At 58.0% G+C, this 17,478-nt stretch overlaps 2 protein-coding genes across 5 annotated transcripts in view; one reads left to right on the forward strand and one right to left on the reverse strand.

The window, feature by feature from the left end:
• SH2B3 (SH2B adaptor protein 3) overlaps positions 1-17,478 on the forward strand; it is a 69,622-nt gene that overhangs the window by 3,338 nt on the left and 48,806 nt on the right. Inside the window, exon 1 of one of the 4 annotated variants that reach the window (XM_059713368.1) lies at positions 14,625-15,689. The exons of 1 other annotated variant lie outside the window; for it this stretch is intronic. In XM_059713368.1, coding sequence (XP_059569351.1) covers positions 15,126-15,689 — 564 coding nt within the window. In that variant the 5' untranslated portion in view covers positions 14,625-15,125. Of the gene's footprint in view, positions 1-14,624; positions 15,690-17,226; positions 17,348-17,478 lie in introns of those variants that run through there. 2 more of the 4 variants (XM_019486820.2, XM_059713372.1) reach the window with 2 other exon arrangements.
• On the reverse strand, positions 1,341-8,462 carry PHETA1 (PH domain containing endocytic trafficking adaptor 1). The gene is made up of 2 exons (XM_019486826.2): positions 8,341-8,462; positions 1,341-6,453 (listed from the first exon to the last, which is right to left on the reverse strand). Exon 2 carries the CDS (start codon positions 6,440-6,442, stop codon positions 5,582-5,584), a length of 861 nt encoding a protein of 286 aa, XP_019342371.1. The 5' UTR covers positions 6,443-6,453; positions 8,341-8,462; the 3' UTR covers positions 1,341-5,581.

The raw sequence follows: 17,478 nt of genomic DNA on the forward strand, positions 1-17,478 counted from the left end.
GGTTGCCTCCCCATAAAGGAAGAAGAAAATTGGAAAACTTTGGCCTAATCTTGCTGCGCTGTGTGCGAGGAGCTGCTGGCACGTCCCTGCCAAAGGCTCAGCCTGCGGTGAGGCACTGCAGGCAAAGCAACCCTCTCTCGGAGCGAGGGGGCAAATCCAGAAAGGATTACAAGCGCCACGCGCCTGCGCTTACCAGGCCGGGCAAGGCCACCCCGGCTTTCTGAACCAGGAGTGGCATCGCCATGTTCGCACGGTTCGTTAGCACCACGTGCTACTAATCGGGCCAGCTGCAGCCCTGTGCACACCTGGCTGCCCTGTTCGCAGGTCAGGGTCTGCTGAGGGCACCGTGGGGCTGCCGGGCGGACGTGCCCCCTGAGCTGTGTTTTGGAGAGGGGCTTTGGGGGGTGGCAAGAGGCTCTTTGAAGATGCTGCCAATTAGTTTGGGGCCGTCCCCCACGCGGGACTGGGAGCCAGCCTGCAGTAGGTGAGGGCTTAACTGGTGTCTCTCTTCTAATTTGCAACACCCTCTTTTCTCACCGCGGGCCTGGTCCTGAGGCACGCTGACCCCACTCAGCACCCACTGGCTTCGGTAAGGTGTACGGGAGCTCAGGCCTCATCTCTGCACCAGGGGCTGGACCCCACAGTACAGAAATCGATGGAGGATTTGCTACCCGTTTCAGTGGGTGCAGAATCCGCGTGACATGGCACTCGGCCGGGCAGTAGTCCCGAGGGTGTAATACCCCTGCGCTCTGAAGTCCCAGAGACCTGGGGTTTCTCTGCAGCAAAGAGCTGAGCAGTTTTTTCCAAGCATGAATACATTGGAGGCCAGGTTTTGTGGACATATTTTTAATCACTTGAGTGCTGTTAGCTGTGAATTTTGAGCAAGTATTCCCTAGGACACATGGAGCCGGTAGTTTGCACAATCCTTAATGAAGGTGAGGGCTAATGAAAATATTTGATTCTGGAGACTTGGATTATCAAAGAAAAAGAAACCCTGCCATGTGTTTGCAGACAGTCTGGCTTCCATCTGATGATACTTCTGCTATTGCCCAAGCTGGCAATCTTTAGGATGCTTTGTATGTGTGAAAGTATCACGCGGGGAAGCTCGGTTAATAATTCCACCTTCTTCGCCGTCAAGCCAGCCCGAGCCCTTGGCTGCACTGCTTTGCATTGGGTTTATCATCTGAGCTCCCCCTCGCAGCTCACCTCGGTCAGAAAAAGTTATGATCGTTGCTCTCTGAACTGCGATTTTCCATGCTTGTTGTTACCAAGCAACAAAACTCATCCCACAGCTGCCCGTGACCAGTACGCTTCCGAGAGATTTCACGGAGGGACAAAGGGTGGTTTAGGTTGCAGGGTTTATTACGCTAATGCTAAAAAGGCAATTATCAGATTGAAAAGAGCCGTGGTGCCTTGAAGTGCCCTAGTGCTTGGATAGCAATGTATTCATGGATGGTCGTGGCAGTTCAGCTGTTTTCGTGGTACAGGACGCTTTCTTTATCCCTTTACATCCAACCGCTCCCCTCCCGCTGTGATATTGCGCTCCCATCGATGGACAGCAGAGCAGCCTCAGCCCAAGCTGTTAAGCCTCTATGACAGTGCTGATGTAAGTGGGAAGGCTCCCAAACCGGGGCAACCAGTGCAGTCCGGTCTCCAGGGACTTTCAGTATTAAAAGTCTGAGCTGCCCCCACATGAGCTAGTGCAGTAGTTCCTGTAGCTGGCAGCGGTCGTGGGCGTTTATACAAACCAGCCGGCAGAAGAGCTATAAACCCACATTCAACTTGCGATACCCACATGTGCTTTCCCATTGTGTAAAATTGCTACGGGTTAAACCTTGCTACAACTTAAGTGAATGTCAGAACTCCTCTGGGACCAGGATTTGGAGCTAAAACCTATGCACGTATTTAATTTTAACAGGTCACGCGCAAAGCCTGACATATAAGGGACCAAGCAGCATTTCTGCAATAGCTTTTATCCTAGCAAGGACTCGGATCTAGTCTGTGGGGAGGGCCAGACACAGAACCACTCAGCACGGAAACAACGGCCATCCAGCATTTTAATTACATTGCTTTCTTCCACAAATGGGGGGTAGGAAGTGAACCGGACAAGGCAAAACGTGCCCTTGTGCAAATTCCAAAATCCGGGTGTACATCGGGAACAACCACGGGGCAACACCATAAATAACAATGAGGCACAACACAGGTGGAATTGAAAATCAAATGGGAGAGGCCACACCAAAATACATAACACAGCCTAATGCACTTTCTTGGGTCACGGTCCTCTAGCAGGTCGTCTTAGTGTTCACAAATGACGTGCGAGACGCACAAAAAGTTACACAAATACATAGGTAAATAGGACTCAATAGCAACTTTGGCACAGCTCACGAAGCACGGCACGTAGCATCCTGGTCTTGTTGGTCGGGTCATTCTCTTTGACTAATGTGTTCCTGTTCTCTCTGGCAGGAGGGTTTTTGTTCCCCCCGCCGGGCAAATGACACTTTGCTTTACAGAGACAACTAGCCCCGATATCAAGGCTAGCATCCTGGCTTAGCCGTACAGGGGGCTTAAGTGTTGTTTCCTTCTTCCCAGGCATTTCTGCCGTGCCCAGGGCTGCGAGCCCGCAGAGTGTTTCCCTACCGGGCAGTACATTACCATTTGCAAGTCAGATCCTATTCGTAGTCTTCAGCGGGCAGAAGCCATTGGCAACCTATGTGGGTTGTTATGCTGAAAAGCCCCTTTCCCCAGAGTCCAGGCGAGCTCACCTCTTACCCTACAATGTGTGCGTTTGTAATGTCAGATCCCTCCAGGAGGCCACTCCACTGGACTTACACCTGGGATGAAGTTGCCACTGATGGACACATGCAACACGGTCAACTTGCCACTGCCGTACGGTGGAAGTGGAGCTCTGCTGTCGCTCCATCACGTGGCTCTAGCTAACCACTCACTTTGCACAGCAGAAGCTAGGTTTTGTAATGGCAGTTCCCTGGACAGACACAAACGCCAGCTCCTAAGAAACGCTATGAATCTAGAGCGAGAGTCTGTGTTCTCTTATCTATTTTTAACATCCCTGAAAGCCAGGAGCACTTGACAGAGGCAGGTCACCAGATTTCCCACGAGCCGCTGCAAGGCGCCTTCACCAAGGGCTGCACTGTGTTTTCAGCCCTGAAAGTTTTGCCCTCCTTTACCTGGGAAGTTCGACTGTCGCAGGCGCTGATGCAGCGCTCCGCAGAGGAATTCTGTTTCAATGCAGAACTTACCAATGGCCTGTCAGTATTAGAAATAAATAAGACACTCTCATGCGGGCACATACATCGCTCTGGCAGAAAGGCTGTGGCCCGTTCAGGAATCCAGCCCAAGGAGTGTGGAAGGGACCTCACAATACAAGCCCTGGGAGGCCGCTATATACTCAGGCAGTCTTTGGTATAGTTCAGCACTACCGAGAACTGGATGTCATTGTTAAAGTGGGAAGGGGCATTTGCTGGATTTTGAAGGAGACCCTGTCCCAGAACGGAACGGAAAAAAGAGGCTGGCAGTGAACGAAGCCAGCACCTCTGACACTTCAGGAGTAACGGGAATTAAAAAAAAGGGAACATCAGAAGCCTTCAGTTCCTCATTGGGATGAGATGAAATACTGCATGTGATTTTCGGTTCGCTTGAGCTATATTTGAATCCTGGACTGATTGCCTTTCTATGTATCTGGGCACTGAGCCCGCTGCGCTTCCTTCAACAAATGAACGGAGCCCATTTGCAATTGGCAAACGGGGCCTAATGCAGACAAAATGAAGTGAGCTTTATGCTCCGCAAGCAGCCCTGGTGCACGCACAGGTGGGCATCTGTTTAGCACTCGTTATTACTCGTATTGCCATAGCGCCCAGGGCCCCGGTCCTGGACAAGGACCGGCCGCAGTGTTATGGAGGAGCAGGTGTTTTAAGCACAAAGCAAGCGTGGTCCTGCAGGCTGAGCTACACCTTGCAGAGCTGTCCCCGAATGCGCCCGCACCACCCGCTGCACCGTCCGGCACGTGCCGAGCAGCAATTTAACTCTCGCTTCCACCTGAATCCAGACTCCCATGAACGGATCTGGGAGTATTGGGAATGTCCCATGTGGCAAAAGGGAGATGTGGCTGGGCAAGAGCGCCTGGGGGGAGAAGGACACAATCCTTCTGCGCTGTGGTGGGGACAGCACCTGGTTTTTAGTGTAAAAGAAAAGTTACCAAAGGTTAAGCTAAGTTGTTTGGAGTATTACTGTGATGGCCACTCTGCTCTGGTGCAAGTCCCACCTACCAGCTCCAGGGACTCGTGGTATTTAATTAAAACGGGGGCGTATTGCTGCCATTAAGGAGGCTGACACTCCCACCCCCAGGGCAACACCTGAAATAACTTCTCTGAGAAGACACCTCTGCAGAAGGTCTTTATCTGTGGCGTGGTTTTGTCCCATTTAAAACAGAAACGAGGAATCGGCCGTGTGCGCCCTTCTCCGATGGGGGCAGATTGTTCTTCCTTTTGATTTTGCGACAGGGAGATCAACCGAGCTTCAGGTAGGCACGAGTCGGTGACTTCAACCCGAAGCGTCCCTCCCTCTCGGCCACGTCAAGGGGAGGGGGACAAAAGCAGAAAGATCTCGGGACAACCAGGGGAGCGTGACGCAAGCAATGAAAACACGCGGCTTTCGACGAGGAAAACAGCATCTTCCGAAAAAGAGTGTCTGCGCTCCGGCAAAGCCTCCTTGCACGTGCCTGTGGCGCTCAGCTCAAAGAGGATGTCTTTCTTCAAAGCCCCGTAACACCCAAGTCCAACCTCATTCCTGAATCCTGAGCGAGACTGGCCCAGCGTTGCTATTCACATCCTGGCTGCTGGTTAGTTTGGTGAGACCCAGGCCTGAGAACGAGGCAGAAAATCTGCCCCTGCCCCGTGCCGGGGAGCGGTGACAGGCCGGGGGCTTTGAGCAGGCCTGATATTTCTGACGTCCGGTGTCCCAGAGGCCAGGCGGGCTAAAGAGCTGATCTGAGCCACGGTGGCAGCAGGTGACGAGGCAGCAGATTGCAACAGAAACCCCCCTCTTCCCGTCCCCGTCGTGCAGCTGGCACGTCGGATGCTGCAGGAACGTGAGGCCTGCGGACGGGGACAGATGCTTTCAGACCTGGAAGCTTTTCCCTCCGCAGGTCCACGTGGAACGTGGAGCCCTGAGGGACGTCTCCAAAAACCTGTCGGAGATGTCGCTTCTCAAGCACGAGCCTGGACCACCGGGCCTAATGTCAGCGGCCAGCAACAGAAGGGCCAGGCAGGACACGTGGCCGCAGGAGGAAGGGCAGGAATCAGAAGGCAGAGTCAGGAATGGCCACAGCCTCTCCCACGTCCACCCTGCCGACGGCCGGGGAAAGGCAAGAGCGTCTCATTTAAATTGCTGCCAGAGCCGGGCGTGCGACAGGAGATGGGGACTTTCCCCTTCTGCGACGGGTCAGCGCCGCGTGAGCGTGTCTCAGGCTTGGCTCACGGCTCGGGCGGCCGGCAGGGACAGCTCAGCGTTTCCGAACGAGTCTCCCCTCCAACCCCATCTTGCCGTGCTGCTCGGAGAGCCCCCGTCACAGCTGGTGGCTCCTGTGGCTCTCCAGCCACTCTCTCCGCAGCTGGATGATCTCTCTGCCGTACCAGTCGTGCAACCTGGAGAAAGATGTCGTGCCTGGGCACACGCAGCTCTCCGCTGCCACGGGTCCCGTGCCACGGCTATTGCCGGAGGAGGCATGTCGGCGAGGCGGCAAGGGAGGTGGCTTGGGGCCGACTTCGCAGCCGCTCCCCACGGCCGGCTTCCCGCTCCCCGAGTCGGCAGGACCTCCGGGGACGCCCCCGTCGGGCAGGTCCTTCATGCCCGGGGTGTTATTCCACACAGCACAGCCGTTCTCCTTCAGGGAGGGACAAGACAGCCCCGGGGGTTTCTCCCGAGGTGGCGGCAGCTCCACAGCGACGGCCGCAGGGTCCGGTCCCAGAGCCGGCTTGCTCTTCCGGTAGATGGGCGACCTCCGATGGACTCTGCGGCAGCCGGGCAGGCCCCACTGCATCTCCTCCAGCTGCTTCTCCAGCTCCTTCACCACCAGGCGCATGTAGTCGAAGCTGGCCCGCGACAGGGACTTGACCCAGGACTCCATGGCGGCCTGGCTCTCGGCCGCCAGGATGTAGGTGCGCGACTTGGCACAGCCGAACTTGATGGCGAAGGCAAACTCCTCGGCGGCCTCACACAGCTCCACCGTGCAGCCCTCCAGGATGATGACGCCCACGGGCTCCCGGCTGTCCTTCTCCTCGAAGTAGAAGAGCATGTTGCCCTTCAGCACGAACCAGCGCTTGTGGTACGCCGTGTTGCGCTCGCCCTTCTTGTAGAGGAAGCCGGCGTTGTCGGCGGGGGAGTCGCAGGTGGCGTAAAAGGCCAGACTTCGCTCGTTCAGCTTCATGGCTCTGAGACCTGGGGAGAAAGAAAGAGAGGGAGGGAGGTTGGTACGACGCTGGGAGAGGTGTCCCAGCCCTGCTTCGTCCTCTGAGCTACAAGCAAAGACCCATGAGGGTCCCAGCAGCCAGGCTGAAGCCACGGCCTCAATCAGGCCCTAACGATGTTCAGAGCACCGTGGGTCCTGCCCCCAACACCGTGGACCCCTGGGGAGATGCAGAGACCCTATGCATCGTTCCCACTGCCTGCAACTGGGGCTGAGCAGCGGGTGCAGGGGTGCGAGTGCGAGTGCGGGGGCAGAGGGCAGGAGCAGTGGAGGTGTAGGAGGAGATGTGCGTGGAAATGTGGGGCGGGTGGAGTTAGGCTCCTGGATGGGAGAAGAGGCTGGGAAGGAATGCAGACGAGGAGGAAAAGCCGGCACAGCGCCGAGGGCGTGGAGGGCACGGGTGGATCTGCGGGGCGGATGGAAACGTGAGCAATGGGAACAGCTGGCCTGCCGCCCCGTACTCAGAGACGCCGTGTAACTGGGGCAGAAAGGTCTGTCCCAACAGCGGCTGGGGACGGATCTGTTAACACCCTGGTGACACCGTGGCTGGTGCCTGGCATGTGAGGGGCTAATCCCAGCTCAGCCGGCCCTGCCCCTTTTCCCAGGGGTTCCCGGGAAGGGCTGTCAAATGCCCGCTGGGAGGCATGGGGCCAGGCTGCGGGATGAGGCTCTTGGCGGAGCAGCCGGAGGTCAGCCCAGGCCCCCTTGCAGTATTGATGCTGCTGGCTCTCCGCGTGGCCCTGGTTTTGCACACACCCCTGCCCCCATAACCTCCCACCTTCCAGGGCTGATCCCATCCAATGCCAATGATCAGGCCTGGCTTGCAAAGCCGCCCATAAGGGATGAGCTGCTACCGAACGGTCCCGTGGTAAACACGCTCCCTGCAAAGCCTGACCTGCGCTACCGGCAGGCAGGACCATAACCGAGCAGAGCAGGTGTCTGCCTGGGGCAGGGACTACGCTGCGGTACCAGCTCTTCCTTCTTTGCTTACCACTCTCGTGACGGCTGCCCTTGGCTCCCGAGCAAGGAAGTGAATTACCTTCCAGCGTAGACTGGCTAGTAACAACAGACCTCTGATGACCAAGATGTCCCGGCCAGCAAATGCATTTGCTTTGCTCTTCCCAACGGCAGGTCTAAAAATATAACCCCAGAGCCAGCTTCTGCTTTGTTTCTAATATTTGCCTCACCTCCTGTGCACAGCTCTGCACGTGCGTACAAGCAGCAGCGCAAAGCTGGCGCTTCTCTCCGAGGTAGGCAAGTATTTAACAGCGCTAGGGCAGGAGGACGGGAACAGAGATCAAGGCCAAAGCGACCAGGTGTCTCCAGGCGGGCACCCCTGGCTCAAGCTCGGGAGCCAAAGACCCCCAGACATCCATCAGGCTGCGCCTCTCTCCCTACCAGCTGCTCTTGAAAAATGCTGGCTTCAGCAGCGCCCAGGTCCAGAGCGGGGACCGGAGCCCGGGCGGTGGGGGGCCAGGTCCTACCGCAACCGCTAGCCCCGCTGCTTCCTGAGCCAGCACCGCTGCCAGCCCCGGTCCCTGTTTCCCACAGGATGGACACACGCCAGCATCTGCGACGGAGTCCGGCCACCCCATCAAAGCAGCCGAAGCGAGGTGTGCGGGTCCCAGCAAAAAAGGCTGCGGGGCTTCCCCAGGCGGTCTGGGGGGACGTCCAGCCGGTGCTGCCAGCGCACATCCCATGGGAGACGTGCCCAACCGGGGTGCCCCCCGCCCAGCCTCCAGCATCGGGGCTGCGGGAGCTGGGATGCTCCGCGCCCCCTGCCCCTCTCCTCCCGGGCGCGGCCAGGCTCGGGCCCTTTCCTTCCCCGACCCCCAGGGCATCCCCTCCTGGGCCCTTACCGGGGCAGGTCCAGCGACGCCGGCAAGGCTTTGTCCAGGGAAAGCGAGCCCGGCCCGGCTGGCCCCTCCCCGGTAAGGGCTGGCCCGCCCCGAGCACCGCCTCCCGAGCCCGGCTGCAGCGTGCACCGCCCCTCCCCGGGCAGGTGGGGGGCAGGGGGCAAAGGGATGTGCCCAGGGGCACACGGGGAGGCGGTGGCGGAGGCCACTCGAGCTGTCCCCTGCTTTGGGGTGCTGGAGAAAGGCTCCTTCCCCCTGTGTCCCGTGGGGGGTTGGTTGCTGGCACAGCGAGAGCCAAGAGGTCTCTGGTCCCGGCCTCGCAGGCCGTCTGGAGGGGAGCCGGGCTGTTCTCAGGGTGATGGGTGCTTCCCTGTGCCAGGATGCCCACGTGTTACAGGCTGGATCCCTGGGGACGCGGTTATCTCCAGCCCTCGAGCACGAGGGAGAGGATTGGAGAGGGGTTTCCCCACGCCGTGGGGTTTATCATCACTGCTTTTTCTTCCCATTTCCTTGACGGCTCCAAATCTCCTGCATCTCAGCCTGGTCATGGGTGGGAGACCCCGAGGCCCTTGGCACACGGGGAGCTCCTCCGGCAGCGAACGAGGGCCCAGCTCGGAGGGTCTCTGCGGCGCAGCCGGGGGAAAGGCCCCAGGAGGTTAACTCAGGCGGGAGCAGCTTTGCCAGGCTACCGCCAAGTTTGGCATGCGAGGGGAGAGGGTGACATGCTGAGGTGTCCCCCTGGTTTTAGGCCAGCCGCTCAGTTGAGGGAGAAAGGTGTCGGCAGCCAGGATAGGCCATGCCTGGAGCAGTTCTCCGCGGTAGCCCCGGGGCACCTGGCAAGGTGTGGAGGAGACTGGGGGATACTGGCAGGGCCGGGCATCTTCAGCTGGGGCAGCCCGGAGACGGATGGACCCTGGGCGGCCAGCTGTGAGCGGGGCGCGCCGGAGGAGGGCTGCGGGCGGCCAGGGCAGCGCGCGGGGGCAGGAGCCTCGTCTAACGGGCTTGCTTTTCTGCATCGGTTTTTCCTCCTCCTGCTTCAACTGTGCGGTGCTTGCTAAACTCTTGGGCTCATTGCTTGCAAAGGGGGACGATATTACTTCTCCGGGGCGCTCAGGTGATAGTTTCCCGGCGTTAGCGGGGGGCTGAGCTGCCGCTAGGTTTGTATGGATGCGCATGGCTTGATGTGGTTTTTTCATTTGATGGCTGTGAGAGAGCTCCCAGATAATTGGGCCCAGCCCTTGTTAGCGCCAGGAGAGGGCTTAGGAGCAAATCCGAAAAGCTGGTCCCGGCTACTTAAATTGCACCCGCATCAGGAGGGAGGAATTCAAGGCACGCAGGGAGAGGGGGAATGCCCGTTGCTTTTCTCCAGAGATTTTTTTTTCTCTCCAAAGAACTGCTGGGCGGCGCCCAGTAGAAGAGATGCACAAGGTCTTAATAAGGTCCACTGTTGTGTGTATGGGACCTACTGAAGAGGAAGAATGACCCCTAAATACGTCTTGAGAAGGATGTGTCACAAATTTGGGGACAAATGAGGGGAAATGACAAGTGGAGAAGAATGTCTAATAGGCTGGGAAGGTCTTGAATCACTCCAGTGACCAGCAGAGAAAAGGCCCTTCTCCCTGGCTTCCTCCCTGCGGGCAGTTAAGGAGACGAAGGGGTGATGTTGAGCGCTCTTAGATCTACCTCGGTGTAGATGACCAGCCACGGAGGAAAAACATGTCCTTGGCTGAAAGACACGGGCTCTCTCGAGCCAGGAAGCAGGAGCGTACGGATTCCTTACATGGGACATTAGCTGGGTGGCACATAAAACCCTTGCACAACAGCCTGACAAATGTGTGATTGCTGCCCCCTCCTTGACAGATCATCACCCAGCCTTGCAAGCGGATACAATAGCTCTTGTGAAAGATGCCATTTTTTTCTCGTTCCTATTACCAGAACAGAACCAGCAATTGAAAATGGGTAAAGGATTAATTTTAATACACCCCATGTGAAAAGCAAAGGCGTGCAACACCAAAGCCTACGTTACATCCTGTAATCCCATGAGCGACATCAAGAGTTGCATCTATTTAGGGCAAAAGCGAACTTGCCTAGTATGATGTTGTAATTAGAGGAACCAGCACGTCTGCAGACAACCGTGTGTTACCCTTGCCTTCCTTGGAGAGCAAAGCACGTTAAGCATTGCAACCACCTGCACGGTTTGCTTTGCGTTCACGAGCTTCCCTATCAAGCGGAAAAAGGCAGTCTAAAGATCAGTAAAACCATCCTTGCCTTATCTTCTCTCCTGAACACATGCTTTTTGTCTGAATCTGGTTTTGATAGAAATCAACTGCTTTCTTATGTATATACCAGTCTTTCCAGCTCTGCTGAGAGAGGCTTTTTAGCATAACTGCATTAGGGGAGTCATGTTTAAGAACCGCTCTAATTCCCCCGAGGCAGGAGTGAAATTGCAAGTGCATGGTGTTCTTCCCTTCCAGCTGACTCCTTTTACACGCTTACATCTTGTTGCATGTATTCCTGAACACAAAACCATTAACCACCCAGCTACTGCTCACCGGACAAGTGCCAGGGGAGCCCAGCCACACAGCAGTGCACCCAATGCTGTGAATAATGGAGGCACCTCAAGTGCCTTGACCCCAATAGGCAGGTTTGTGCATGTGAAAGTAGACACAAATGTGTCTGCGGGTCCAGGCGTGAGAGTTGCACGCCAGTCATAAGCCACCGTGGAAATGAGTGTTGCTGTCTTTAAGCAGTGTTGGACAAAATGTGAAGATCGAGGTGATTCTTGCTCTGCAGAGGTCAGGGACTTTGGCTAGGTGTAGGGAGGGCGAAACAAGGGATAGGAATCCCAAAAGGCATTACCTTCTGGGTTTTTTGAATCACCTGCAGAAATTGGACTTGGTCTTTACCCAGACGCCCGTCTGAGCGTGTGAGATGGCAGCGTGTCTCTGTTCTGCAGCAAAGGCAGCAGGAGGGTTTGGTGTCTTCCCAAAAGGCTTCGTTCCAGCAAGGGCTTGAGGATGATCAGATCGGTCACTCCCGGTGCCAGCTGACTGACTGTACGGCCGTAAGCCAGTCTGACACCAGTACGTGGGAGAACTTTGCCCACACAGCTGAGTTTGGTTCAAGCGCGAGGTCTCCATGCAGCAAACCGCAGAACACAGCACAGGGCGGGGGTGGTTGAGCCTTGCCCGCAGACTTTGTTTGAACCCCCCTTTCTTCCCCGTAGTAAATGAACATGAAATAGGGCAATGCATGCACCTCGTCACCTCCCACACGAACGCCCCTTGCTAAACTACCGCGCCCTCGGTCTGGGCTGCGGGGAGCCAGGCGACTTGATACTGAGAAGCCGAGCACAAAGGTAAGTAAGCAGGCCGGAAGAGCAAACTAATTAAACACAACCCCCTGGGCAGGCCGCTATCTGGCTGGCTCATTAATTAAAGAGGGTTTCCTCTCTTGTGCAGACTGACCTATTGTTCTGGCTCTGATGGCCTCCCATCAACTTAATCCAGACGGAGCTGTCTAGGGATGGAAACATCAGTCCACACCCAGCCTGCTTGCTTTTGCACACTTTGGTCTCCACTTGTGCTGCTTATTTTGGCTGGGGAACGTGGAGATGCGTTGTGGTGTAACACGTGGCAAGTAAGTAGATAGACCTATCTCAGTCCATTCCTTCACGGCTCCCCGGCGGAGCCGCAGCAGTCACGGCTGGCACGCACGAGCCTTGCCTGCTCGGATTTGTGTAAATCAAACAGGACTGCTGAAATCAGTATCTCCCCTGGGAACGAGACCACGGCCCGGCACAGGTGGATCTCAGAAGCTGCAGCTACACTGTGTATGGGGACGTGGGCATACAGGTTATTTTTATTAAGGTGATTTTGTAAGCTCTGTGCCCTGAGCTTCATCCTGCGCTCACCACCTCTGCGTCGCCCCGTCTGGAAAACAGTCTTTTGAAGCAGCCGAGAGAAAATGGCATTGTTGCAAGAATCTCTTCGCCCTCAGCATCCCCTCTGGGGCCTGACACCCAAGACCTCTTTCCAAGGCAGGCCTCAGCGGTACCTTGTCCGGGTATTGATGGAAATTGCAAACTATTTCAGAGCCCCATGTTTTGCCGTGTTGGGGAACAAGTGGAAGGGAAAGGAGGTGGGGGTTGCTTTAACAGTGGGAATGTCAGACTCCAAATTTTGAAGTTGGGAATTTTAATTGTTTAAAAAACTGGGAAATTCGCGTTTTGAGCAGTTTGAGGTCATGGGCGAGGGGAAACGGCTTGTTCCCTTGTCCCAGGTTTCAAGGCAGGGAAGACTGTTCTCATGCCAGCTGTGCCACAGCCTTTCTGTATGACCTTGGGCCAGTCACTGAAGGCGCGTTCACCCTGCCCAGTGCAGCGCCGTGTCGGGATGCAGGAGTGAGCTCTACTTTCGCAGCAGAGCAGGGCTCTGCCGGGGCTAATTTACCACGAGACGCCCTCGGCAGGTTTGGGGTATCTCCGCGGCACTGTGCAGTATAGGCGCAGCCTTTGAATACAGGGGACCAGCGTCTCCCTGCCCCCCAGGCTGTGATCTATACACTGATGACCGGGAGGCACTTATGATGCCAGGGACATGTGTTAGGAAAGGCAGGCTCAGCAGTCAGCGGTGGTGGTTCGGGGAGGCTGTTTAAACATTACCCAGAGCATGTGAGGTCAGGACTTCCTGCTTTTGCTGGATGACTGGAGAGTCAGTGGGTTTATTACGCAGAGACCGGAGCTTAAACACCCAGCGAAGAGAAGAGACTTCTGAGTCACTGACTGGCCTGGGTTTGTGCAGCATGCACCGCAGCAAGCTGGACTGGAAGGGCCTGTGGGCTATAAATAACAATGCTGTGAGGCTTTTGGGGGCGTCCGGTAATAGCTACTGGCCTCCACCTCCTGACAAGCGGCTGGGAGAGTGAGCTAGAGGAGAGGGGTGGGCTGGTAACATGCTTGCTGGCCTGCAAGGGCCTGGCTGCCCACTCACTGTCCCTGGGACGGTGGGGGAATTCCTGAGCCCCCCGACGTCAGCGGGAGATTTGCGACAGGCTACGATGGAGCCTGACTGCTACCCGGGGCGGCCAGCTCAGTGGGAGCAAGAGGCAGGAACGTACCCTCCGTCTTTCCCTTCCGCTTCTGGCGCAGCGGGGACTGGAAAGCCGGGTCTCCCGCATGGCACGGCGCTTCCTCCTCTATTCTTACGTTTCGGTGCAAGTGCCTGGCGCTGCCCCTCGGAGCTGGGCTCTGCAGTGCCCCCGCCTCATGGAAACATCTGGATTCCAGCTGTCTCCGGCTCCTGCTTCCAGTTCATGGCCACTAGTCACAGAGGAGAGGAAACGCGCTCGAGACGAGCACCAGGAGACCATGCAGGCTGGGCTCACTTCTTTCACTCGGGAGGTTCACGAGTGCTTCCTCAGGCCACGATCAGTACGAGTCTGCCCCCACTCCCCGCTTCATGTTACTAATAAGCCAGCGGAGAGGCTGCAAGAGCTCGTTTCCAGCCAAACTCCAGTGTGCTGGGTTCGAGTCTCGTGCACGCTGCTGTCGTGCCAGGTCTCTGGGATTGTCTCCCATGAGATCCGAGCCCCCTCAAAGCCAGCAGCAGACAGCGCGCGCCTGCTCTCTGCTGTCATTTTGCAAATGGCAAGGGAAACCCCTGGCAAGGTGACCCTCCAGCACCGTGATGCTCAACCCGGGGGCCCCGAGATCCTTTTGGTGTCACATGTGCCAAGAAGAGAAACCCAGAGACCTCGAATAGGACGCCAGAGCATGAAGAACATGCTGAGCTGTTGTGGTCTTGCTGAGTTCTTTGCAACAGCAGAATTGCTTGATTATTTTTCCACAGTCAAGCAATGAGTGAAAAGTAAGCACTGGCATTTTCTAAGGGGTGCCGTAAGCCTGGCACGGGGTGCCTCGAGTCCAAATAGGAGCTGCTGTCCGCAGAGGCCAACAGGCGCTGGGTAGCTCGAGTGGCAAGGGTCTGTCTGTGGTACCAAGGCAAGGCACGTCTGGTTCGCAGATCCTCCTTGGAAGCCACGTGGAGGATGCCAGCATGCATTGTGCACAAACGGAGCTCTTGGGTCAGAGGTGGGCTCTTTGATGATGAGACCAACTAAACAGTAGCAAAAAAAAAAGATTTCTTTGCAAACTTTTGGGTACACGCACCCTTCTTGAGGCCGAGTTCTCCCAGGTAGAAAAGAAACTTCATTTTGCACAGGGGAGGTAGAGGTGGGAGTTTATTCCCCTGGGAGCCTCAGGGCCCTTTGGCGAGAGGGCCGCTCTGCGATGCTCGGACGAGGCCGGCTTCTTCCCTGGAGGTGTCCGAGGTCAGACAGGGAGGTGAAAGCTTCTTCTTTCTTGGCTCTTGCCTCCGGCTTCCAGCGTATCTCCCTGAAGCACGCGTGCATGCCATTTTTGCAGCAGCTTATTATTCACTCTTACTCCTAACGACAATTCAGGAAGTGACAAAACTCCCCTGAGCACCGCTCCTGGCAGGTGACGGATGCATCGAAGCACAGGTGTCCGGCGTGCCAGCTGCTCGCCACGCACCGCCCTGGCATCGCTGTTGCGGCGCTCTGCCCTGCTCCTCTTGTGCCGCAGCGAGAGCAGGACGTGCGGCGAATGCAGGACGAGGCGTCCCCGCTTGTCCTTGCCGGAAGAGGGGCGTCCTGCTCTGTGCCTTGGCACCCTCCCCCCCGGAGCCGGAGCTGGAGCTGGAGCTGGAGCGTGACTTTGTTCCCTGGGCTGGCCAGAGGCAGATGAATGAGGAGGCTTTCAAGAGCTGATGCCCTATAAAAAGCTCTTGTTTGAGACAGAAAACAGGTCTCCGCCACCCTGCGCCAAGGCCCCGCTAGATGGCACCGGGGGTCCACGTATAGCTGCATCCCTCGCCTTACGCACCAGAAACGCGGGCAGCAATCCGGCCTGCGGCTTGCCCTGCACCCAGCCCCGGAGCACCTTGCGGGGGAGCAGCGCCCGGCCCGGCCCGGGGCAGGGGCAGGGGCAGGGGCGGGGGCGGGAGCGCGCTCGCCCTTGCGCGCAGGTGTTGGCTATTAGCCGGGGCTCGTCAGGTGCGCGCCCACCCGGGGCAAGAGGAGGCTTTCCCGCGTGGCAGGGTGAGGCACCCAGGGCACCTCAGCCCCTCCAGCAGAGGAGTCGGGCCGGAGGGCTGCCGCTGCCCCTACCCCTGCCCCTCCTCGCCCGGCACGAGGCGCGGGCGGAGCTTGCGGGAGCGGCGCGGGGACAGCTCCGCCCCAGCCCAGCCCAGCCCGGCCCGGCCGAGCCGGGCGAGGTGCAGCCGCCGCGCCATGGCCCCGCGCCGCCGCCGCCGCCGCTGCTGCTGCTGCAGGTAGGGCCGGCCCGCGCGCGCGTGTGTGTGTGTGTGTGTGTGTGCATGCACCCCTGCCTGTGCACGTGCGTGTGCATGCTCCGGGCGCGGGAGCAATGTGGGCTTGAAAAGTGCCCCCTGTCCCTGGCCGCCGAGGCGGCAGGACGTGTGCGCGCGGACACGGCGGGGAGGCCCCGGGGCCACGGGTGGTAGTGGCGCTCCCTGCCGCGCGTGGCCGTGGAGCACCCCGCGCGCACTCACGTCCCACCGCGCGCCGAGGGTGCGGGCCCAGCTCCAGCGCTCTCAGTTGAAGTCGAAGCGAAGCGAGCGCGGCTTTGGCGCGCTTGTCTTCGTCGCGGGTCTCTGAAGCACGTTCACCTTCAAAGGGCGTGTTGGGAGGAGAGAGAGGGGAGGGAAGCGACCGGCGAGAGCAGGCGCGTGTGCCTTCCTGGGGACGCGGGCCCGCGTGCTCTCTGGCCCGTCTCCCCTCCGCGCGGCGGGCGCCCTCGTCCGCTGTGAGCAGCACGTGCGCTCTAGGGGCCTCGGAGCGAGCCAGGCCGGTGGCGCTCCTCTAGGTTGGCGTTGGACGGAGATGAGGATCGGCCCGCTTACTCCCGGAGCGTGTTGTGTAGGTGTGTGCACGTACGGCCTGGGTTGCTTTCCCCGCGCTGTGTAAATCGGTGATAACTCCACCCGAGTCGGTTGGGTTATCCCAGCCTGTACGGAGGAGCAGGAGTCTGGGTGTTTTTAGTCATGCTGGGAGACCTCCCAGTGGCTTTTTTTTTTTTAAAGAAACATTTTAAGCGCTCACAACCTCACCGGGCTCGGTCCAGAAGATGGTTCTGATGCGGGCCGAGGAGCCTGACGGGAAGGGTCTAGGGGAAGGTTTGTCAGACAGCACCCGAGTGCCCGCGAGCGGGGGAAGAGACAGCCTCCTGGGGAGAGCCGTGAGGTGCTGCACCCTGCTTCCGCGCAGCGAGCACGTCGGGGTGTTTCAGGCCGGGCCGTCCTCCCTTCTGGGTCCGAGCTGCTCTTTTCGTGATGGATTGCAAGACAGGTGCGTGTTGGGGGGAGGATGTGTGCCTGGATCCGCAGGGCCGGCTCTGAGGAGCGTGCGCAGAGCGTCTGACCTGACACCGGACACTTGCCTGCGAAGGCAATGTGGGTAACCCCATCCCCTCTCCTCCCTGGCTCCGGCTGCCTGTAATCCTGGAGCGACGAAGGGGGTTTTGACGCCGGCTGCTGTTGGGAGCCTGCAGCCCGGTGCCTCGTGGGGGTTGCTGGGCCACGTCCAGCCAGATGCAGCTAGGCTCCCAAGTCATGACAGTCTTCAAACTATTTGGCCTGTTTTGGGGGGGATTTTTTCCCCCTGCTTGAAAGAGCCGGTTCACTGTGGCAGGGGAACCCAAGTTGGAAGCTAGGGCAGGAAACTGAGTTGCAGCATCTGACAAAGTGAGCTTCAGCACACAAAGGCTTGTGCTATAAATATACGTGTGTGTGTGTGTGTGTGTGTGTGTGTGTGTGTGTGTGTGTGTGTGTCTCTAGAAGGTGCAAATCTACCCTGCCTTCTAGGAAACGGAGAGTGCCTGGCATGAGGCTGCAGCAATGCAGGACCCGGCGCGGGGGCTTGAATCTGGCTGACGGGGCGGCCTGGGAAGCATGAGGACCCGTGGAGCCAGGTGACATGCACCTTCCAGGGGCAGGGAGGGGGGAGGCAGGGGACACCCTGCAACAGCTGGAGGGAAAGCCGGCCTGACGGCACCCACCTGCCAGCATGCCCGGTGCCCGGGCACAGCCTCCAGACAGAGGT

Source organism: Alligator mississippiensis, chromosome 10 (genome assembly GCF_030867095.1).
Source record: "Alligator mississippiensis isolate rAllMis1 chromosome 10, rAllMis1, whole genome shotgun sequence".
NCBI lineage: Eukaryota > Metazoa > Chordata > Crocodylia > Alligatoridae > Alligator > Alligator mississippiensis.

Bases quoted from the DNA above. Each gene is read 5' to 3' on its own strand.
- PHETA1 (XM_019486826.2), bottom strand. From the start codon at position 6,442: ATGAAGCTGAACGAGCGAAGTCTGGCCTTTTACGCCACCTGCGACTCC.